The sequence below is a fragment of the Cetorhinus maximus genome, unplaced genomic scaffold (genome assembly GCF_964194155.1).
Source record: "Cetorhinus maximus unplaced genomic scaffold, sCetMax3.hap1.1 HAP1_SCAFFOLD_1353, whole genome shotgun sequence".
NCBI lineage: Eukaryota > Metazoa > Chordata > Chondrichthyes > Lamniformes > Cetorhinidae > Cetorhinus > Cetorhinus maximus.
Genome location: NW_027597294.1, coordinates 422 through 8,372, shown reverse-complemented (window position 1 = coordinate 8,372; position 7,951 = coordinate 422). Strand labels below are relative to the sequence as shown.

The window sequence follows — 7,951 nt, the reverse complement described above, 5'->3', positions numbered from 1 at the left end:
TCGTTGTGGTCACTTCCTGGGTAAACATCAGGACACCGAACATGCCTAAGCGATTGGTTAAAGCAAAAGTACGTAGGCTGGTGTATGAAGGAATTGAGAAGTTAGGAGCAGCATTACAAAGTTGGAGATCCTGTATACATGTCTGAGTTGGTAGGTTCCTCAGAAAGAACTGTTCCGGACAGGAGAGAGACAGGCAAACTGTACTTCTGTCTCTCACCAGCTGTCCGCACGCAGAAGGTGTTTTGAATTCTTTGTGAAGTGTGTTGTGGCGTGTTTTCCCAAACCCTCAGTGTGTCTGATCCACTTTACTAATCACTCACAGCAAACTCACATTGTGATCAACTCGGGTTAGTTTATTTACATTTAAAACCCCGGGCAGGAATGTTCACAATGTCAACCTCCACATTCACACCCACACACACTCGCACACACCCATCCACACTCTCACGCACACTCGCACAAACACACACACTCACACAAACATATTCTCACAAACACACATACACGCCTACTCTCACACACACACACACACACAAACACATTCACGCTCACACACTCACATAATAACAGCTCACACTCTCACATTCAAACACTCACACACAAACACACCTACACACATAGACATTTACACACACACACGCACACACACGTACACAAATGCACAGACACAGTAATGGAGGATAGAAAAAGGAAACTTTTACAACTATGGATAGTAACAGTACAAGAACCAGGGAGATTGAAATGAGTTCACATGATTTACAGAGTCCGAGAAGAAAAAGTCCAAAGGGTATTTCTGATGTGACCGAGTTTAATCCTGAGTCCAGTGGGAGCTTACTGCACGCAAATTGAATGCCTCGTTTCTGACATGACAACGATGAAAACTCTGTAAGGAGTTGCTTCATTGGCTGCAAAAGCAGGCTGGTGATCATCTGAATTAGTGAAAGTTGCTAGAGAAATGCAGGACTTCTGTCCTGTTACATGTCGCCAGATTCCTGCTTGGATTTAGAATGGGGTTTTCCAATGTCAACCGTCATGATGTCATTCCCGCCTCCCACCACCGGTGGCGCTGCAGGGAGCTCCTCCTGGGGGAGAAGGGGAACAGATGAACTTTCACCTTTCGGACGTGGCCTCGGGCAGCCGGGGACTGTGGGGAAGGGAGGAGGGGCTGGGGATCTTTGGACAATCCTGACACTCTCGTTCTGTGTCCCAGTCTCTCTTCAGGAACAATATTTCTCAATATCAGCTGCCTCGACGCAGGGCAGTGCCCTTTTCTCACAGATGAAAGGGAAGTGATCGGTACAACTGACATCATTCCAGTCGGCACTTCTGATAATGGCGCAGTTTTCATTTCCTGCTGCATTATTCGGTTCACCCTTATACCATTTAGTAAAACTGGGAAATGGGGAAATAAAAAATACCGATAAAAATCCGACACATTCCTGCACAGAATCAGCAAGATTCCTACAGCCCTGTACAAATCCCAAACTAATCCTACTGCCCCGCTCTCTCCCCATAGCCCTGTATCAATCCCAAACTAATCCCACTGTCCCGCTCTCTCCCCATAGCCCTGTACAAATCCCAAACTAATCCCACTGTCCCACTCTCTCCCCATAGCCCTGTATCAATCCCAAACTAATCCCACTGTCCCACTCTCTCCCCATAGCCCTGTATCAATCCCAAACTAATCCCAATTTCCCACTCTCTCCCCATAGCCCTGTACAAATCCCAAACTAATCCTACTGTCCCGGCTCTCTCCCCATAGCCCTGTATCAATCCCCAACTAATCCTACTGCCCCGGTCTATCCCCATAGCCCTGTATCAATCCCAAACTAATCCCACTGTCCCACTCTCTCCCCATAGCCCTGTATCAATCCCAAACTAATCCCACTGTCCCGCTCTCTCCCCATAGCCCTGTATCAATCCCAAACTAATCCCACTGTCCCGCTCTCTCCCCATAGCCCTGTATCAATCCCAAACTAATCCCACTGTCCCGCTCTCTCCCCATAGCCCTGTACAAATCCCCAACTAATCCCACTGTCCCTGCTCTCTCCCCATATCCCTGTATCAATCCCCAAACTAATCCCACTGTTCCGCACTCTCCCCATTGCGCAGTATCAATCCCAAACTAATCCCACTGTCCCGCTCTTTCCCCATAGCCCTGTATCAATCCCCAAACTAATCCCACTGCCCCGCTCTCTCCCCATAGCCCTGTACAAATCCCCAAACTAATCCCACTGCCCCGCTCTCTCCCCATAGCCCTGTATCAATCCCAAACTAATCCCACTGTCCCACTCTCTCCCCATAGCCCTGTATCAATCACAATCTAATCCCCCTGTCCTGCTCTCTCTCTCCATGCGACGCTGGGACTCACATCACTGGGCTCCCATCCACCCATTTCCAGTTTCCTTCACTCTCTCGATCTGTTAGTCCGATCCAGTAATCCCCAGGATTATTCTCGATAGATTTCTTTATGAAATTCTGCAGCAGATACAATGATGGAATGTGTTCAGTTAGTATGACTGCCTTAACTCACACAAACACGCACACACAACTGATACCCAAAATACACCAAACCCTTCCTCAGGAAATTCTCCCTCATTCCCTCTGATTAAATATCGGGAAGACTGAAGTTGTTGTTTTCCGTCTCTGTTCCAAACTCCATTCCCGAGTTACCGACTCCATCCTGGGAACTCCCTGAGTCTGAACCAGACTGTTCACAACCCTGGGGTTGTGTTTAACCTGGAGATGGGATTCCCACCTCATATCCACATCGTCACCAAGACGGCCTCTTCCCAACTCCGTAACATCGCCCAGAACCACCCCGGTCTCAGCTCATTGACCGCTGAAACCCTCGTTCATGTAGTGTAGAGGGAGCTTTACTCTGTATCTAACCCCGTGCTGTACCTGTCCTGGGAGTGTTTGATGGGGACGGTGTAGAGGGAGCTTTACTCTGTATCTAACCCCGTGCTGTACCTGTCCTGGGAGTGTTTGATGGGGACGGTGTAGAGGGAGCTTTACTCTGTATCTAACCCCGTGCTGTACCTGTCCTGGGAGTGTTTGATGGGGACGGTGCAGAGGGATATTCTCTCACTCTATCTCATTCTGACAGATGCGTCTGTCATTCTCACCTGTTCCTGTTCTGTATTTATGATGACGAGGTGTGTATTTTGGGATTCACATTGTTGTTTTGCCGAGTCCCAGTTTACTCTCTCCGTTGAGAATTTATAGCAATGATGATTATGAACTTTCCAGCCGTTCGGACAGGGAGACTCTGCAAAATTATACAGACTTAATTCAGAGAAATACATCGAAACATTAGGAACAGGAGGAGGCCATTCAGCCCCTCTTGAGCCTGTTACACAGGAACAGGAGGAGGCCATTTAGCCCCTCTCGAGTCTGTTACACAGGAAAAGGAGGAGGCCATTCAGTCCCTTTCGAGCCTGTTACACAGGAACAGGAGGAGCCCATTCGGCCCCTCTCGAGCCTGTTACACAGGAACAGGAGGAGGCCATTCAGCCCCTCTCGAGTCTGTTACACAGGAAAAGGAGGAGGCCATTCAGCCCCTCTCGACCCTGTTACACAGGATCAGGAGGAGGCCATTCAGCCCCTCTCGAGCCTGTTACACAGGAACAGGAGGAGGCCATTCAGCCCCTCTCGAGTCTGTTACACAGGAAAAGGAGGAGGCCATTCAGCCCCTCTCGATCCTGTTACACAGGATCAGGAGGAGGCCATTCAGCCCCTCTCGAGTCTGTTACACAGGAAAAGGAGGAGGCCATTCAGCCCCTCTCAAGCCTGTTACACAGGAACAGGAGGAGGCCATTCAGCCCCTCTCGAGCCTGTTACACAGGAACAGGAGGAGGCCATTCAGCCCCTCTCGGGTATTTTACACCATTCCATTGGATCTGCTCTGTACCTTAACTCCCTCGGTTCCGTGACCCTCCATCCCCAACAACAATCTCTCAATCTCAGTTTTGACGATTCCCTTTGACCTCCGGCCCCACAGTTTATTTCGGGGGTGGGGGGAGAGTTCCTGATTTCCGCTCCCCTTTGTGTGAAGAGGTGTTTCCTGATGTCCCCCCTGAACATCCTGGCTCGAATTTTAACCACCTTCCCCCTTGTTCTCGACTCCCCCTCCCCGGCTCCCTCACAACCCACCGGATCAGAGGAAATAGTTTCTCTCCATCGACCCAATCGAATCTCTTCATTGCTTTCAACGCCTCGGGTCCGGTCGCCGTGGTTTCGCCTGTAGACCTCAGGCTTCGGGTCTGGATCCTGCACCTTATCCAATCCCTTCAATCTGTCGGACAGACCCCACCCCTCCAGATCGATTCAACCCCTCGCCTGTCCCAAACTTGACTGAAGGATGGGGAGGGTGGGGGTGGGGAGACAGGGGGTGGAAGAGGAGAGAAAAGGGGTGGGCGTGGAGGAGGGGCGACAGGGGTGTGTGGGGGTGGGGAGGCAAGGGTGGGTGGGTGGGGGCGGGGAGGCAGGAGTGGGTGGGTGGGGGCGGGGAGGCAGGGGTGGGTGGGTGGGGGCGGGGAGGCAGAGGTGGGTAGGTGGGGGCGGGGAGGCAGGGGTGGGTGGGTGGGGGCGGGGAGGCAGGTGTGGGTGGGTGGGGGCGGGGAGGCAGGGGTGGGTGGGTGGGGGCAGGGAGGCAGGGTGTGGGGGCGGGGAGGCAGGGGGTGGGGGCGGGGAGACAGGGGGTGGGGTTGGGGAGACAGGGGGTGGGGTTGGGGAGACGGGGTGGGGGCGGGGAGACAGGGGGTGGGGGCGGGGAGACAGGGGGTGGGGGCGATCCCAATGGGACAGAGCGGGGGAGGATGGGAGGTTGGGGTAGGGGGTGGGGGCGGGCAGACTGGGGGTGGGGGCGGGGAGACTGGGGGTGGGGGCGGGGAGACTGGGGGTGGGGCCGGGGAGACTGGGGGTGGGGGCGGGGAGACTGGGGGTGGGGGCGGGGAGACTGGGGGTGGGGGCGGGGAGACTGGGGGTGGGGGCGGGGAGACTGGGGGTGGGGGCGGGGAGACAGCGGGTGGGGGCGGGGAGACAGGGGGTGGGGGCAATCCCAATAGGACAGAGCGGGGGAGAATGGGAGAGTGGGTGAGGGTGTGGGGGCGGGGAGACAGGGGGTGGGGGTGGGGGTGGGGTTGGGGAGACAGGGGGTGGGGGCGATCCCAATGGGACAGAGTGTGGGATGATGGGAGAGTGGGGGAGGGGGTGGGGGCCGACAGCACCAACTCACCTGAGTAGTTCTGGAGGATGGTGCAGAAGGATCTTCGGTCCCGGAGCATCTGTTCAATGGTCTCGGACATATTCCGGATCTTTCCATTCTGTCCCGTCATGTTCTTGTCCATCTGTAGGACTGAGAGAATCACAGGGTCAAAGAACCACAGGGTCTGAACCGCACAGAAGGAGGCCATTTGGCCCATCATGTCCGCACCGGTTCTCCGAATGAGCGTTAGGACCCAGTGCCATTGTCCTGCCTTTTCCCCCCTGTACCCCTGCACATTGTATCTGTGCAAATAACCATCCAATGCCCCCTTGAATGCCTCAATTCAACCTGCCTCCCCCACATGACCAGGCAGCACATCCCAGAGCCGAACCGCTCGGTGTGTGAAAACGTTTTCTCTCACGTCGCGTTTGATTCTTTCGCAAATCGCTTAAAAATCTGTGTCCTCTGGGCCCGGTGTGAACAGCTTCTCCCCGTCTCCTCTGTCCAGCCTCCTCTTGATTCTGAACGTCTCCATCAAATCCCCTCTCAGCCTCCTTCTCTCCGAGGAGAACAGTCCCAACCTCTCCCGTCTCTCCTCGGACCTGAAGACCATAAGACATAGGAGCAGAAATTAGGCCTTTCGGCCCATCGAGTCTGCTCCGCCTTTCAATCATGGCTGATAAGTTTCTCAACCCCATTCTCCCGCCTTCTCCCCGTAACCTTTGATCTCCTTACCAATCAAGAACCTATCCATCTCGGTCTTAAATACACTCAATGACCTGGCCTCCACAGCCTTCTGTGGTAATGAATTCCATAGATTCACCACACTCTGGCTAAAGAAGTTTCTCCTCATCTCTGTTCTAAAAGGTCTTCCCTTTACTCTGAGGCTGTGCCCTCAGGTCCTAGTCTCTCCTACTAATGGAAACATCTTCCCCACGTCCACTCTATCCAGGCCTTTCAGTATTCTGTAAGTTTCAATCAGATCCCCCCTCATCCTTCTAAACTCCATCGAGTATAGACCCAGAGTCCTCAAACAATCCTCATATGTTAAGCCTTTCATTCCTGGGATCATTCTCGTGAACATCCTCTGGACCCTCTCCAGGGCCAGCACATCCTTCCTGAGATACGGGGCCCAAAATTGCTACAATAATCTAAATGTGGTCTGACCAGAGCCTTATAAAGCCTCAGCAGCACATTCCTGCTTTTATATTCTAGTCCTCTCGAAATAAATGCCAACATTGCATTGCCTTCCTAACTACCGCGTCAACCTGCAAGTTAACCTTAAGAGAATCCTGGACTAGGACTTCCAAGTCCCTTTGCACTCCAGATTTCTGAATTCTCTCCCCATTTAGAAAATAGTCCATGCCTCTATTCTTCCTACCAAAGTGCATGACCTCACACTTCCCCACGTTGTATTCCATCTGCCACTTCTTTGCCCATTCTCCTAACCTGTCCAAATCCTTCTGCCGCCTCCCCGCCTCCTCAATACTACCTGTCCCTCCACCTATCTTTGTATCATCTGCAAACTTAGCCGGGATGCCCTCAGTTCCTTCATCTAGATCATTAATGTATAAAGTGAAAAGTTGTGGTCCCAACACTGACCCCTGCGGATCTCCACTAGTCTCCGGCCGCTATCCTGAGAAGGGACCCCCTTATCCCCACTCTCTGCCTCCTGCCAGACAGCCAATCTTCTATCCAAGCTAGTACCTTGCCTCTAACACCATGGGCTCTTATCTTACTGAGCAGCCTCCTGTGCAGCACCTTGTCAAAGGCCTTCTGGAAGTCCAAGTAGATAACATCCATTGGCTCTCCTTTGTCTAACCTACTCGTTACCTCCTCAAAGAATTCTAACAGATTTGTCAGGCATGACCTCCCCTTGATGAAACCATGCTGACTTTGCCCGATTTTACCATGCACTTCCAGGTATTCTGAAATCTCATCCTTAATAATGGACTCTAAAATCTTACCAACGACCGAGGTCAGGCTAATCGGCCTGTAATTTCCTGTCTTTTGCCTCACTCCCTTCTTAAACAGGGGGGTTACATTAGCGATTCTCCAGTCCTCTGGGAACCTCCCTGACTCCAGTGATTCCACACAGATCACCACTGACGCCTCCAATATCTCTTCAGCTATCTCCTTCAGAACTCTGGGGTGTAATCCATCTGGTCCAGGTGATTTATCCACCTTCAGACTTTTCAGTTTTCCTAGCACCTTCTCCTTGGTAATGGCCACCTTACTCTGCCCCCCAAGTTTCTTGAACTTTGAGGATGTCACTCATGTCTTCCACTGTGAAGACTGATGCAAAGTACCTATTCAGTTCCTCCGCCATTTCTTTGTTCCCCATTACTACTTCTCCAGCATCATTTTCCTGCGGTCCAATGTCCACTTTTGCCTCTCTCTTAACTTTTATATATCTACAAAAAACTCTTGCAATCTTCTTTTACATTACCTGCTAGTTTACCCTCATATTTAATTTTCTCCCTCCTTATTTCTTTTTTAGTTGTCCTCTGTTGGTCTTTGTAGGCTTTCCAATCCCCTGGTTTCCCACTGCTCTTTGCCGCATTGTATGCTTTCTCTTTAGCTATGATGTTGTCCCTGACTTCCCTTGTCAGCCATGAAGCTTCTCATCCCCGGAACAATCTGTCTAAACCTCTTCTGCGCTCTCTCCAATGTGTTCACATCCTTCCTATAATGTGGTGCTCAGAGCTGTACATATTACTCCAGCTGAGGTCTAACCAGAGT

The 7,951-nt window shown here is 52.0% G+C and overlaps 1 protein-coding gene across 2 annotated transcripts; it reads right to left on the bottom strand.

Annotated features, from left to right (window-relative positions):
- Window positions 1-674: 674 nt before the first annotated feature.
- LOC144676098 (perlucin-like protein) lies at window positions 675-5,354 on the bottom strand. Of its 2 annotated transcripts, none has more exons than XR_013575244.1 (4): window positions 3,441-4,212; window positions 3,129-3,352; window positions 2,372-2,478; window positions 675-1,392 (listed from the first exon to the last, which is right to left on the bottom strand). XR_013575244.1 is itself a non-coding variant. In XM_078536610.1 (4 exons), exons 1-4 carry the CDS (start codon window positions 5,349-5,351, stop codon window positions 1,218-1,220), a joined length of 537 nt encoding a protein of 178 aa, XP_078392736.1. In that variant the 5' UTR covers window positions 5,352-5,354; the 3' UTR covers window positions 675-1,217. The 2 variants fall into 2 exon arrangements, 1 of the variants encoding a protein (XP_078392736.1); XM_078536610.1 differs by lacking the exon at window positions 3,441-4,212 and adding an exon at window positions 5,240-5,354 and having other exon boundaries at window positions 3,129-3,271.
- Window positions 5,355-7,951: the final 2,597 nt, after the last annotated feature.

Bases quoted from the DNA above. Each gene is read 5' to 3' on its own strand.
- LOC144676098 (XM_078536610.1), bottom strand. From the start codon at position 5,351: ATGGACAAGAACATGACGGGACAGAATGGAAAGATCCGGAATATGTCC. The intron at 2,479-3,128 runs GTGAGAATGACA...TATCTGCTGCAG, and splicing joins TAAATACAGAACAGGAACAG to AATTTCATAAAGAAATCTAT. The intron at 1,393-2,371 runs GTGAGTCCCAGC...CCCATTTCCCAG, and splicing joins GTGGATGGGAGCCCAGTGAT to TTTTACTAAATGGTATAAGG.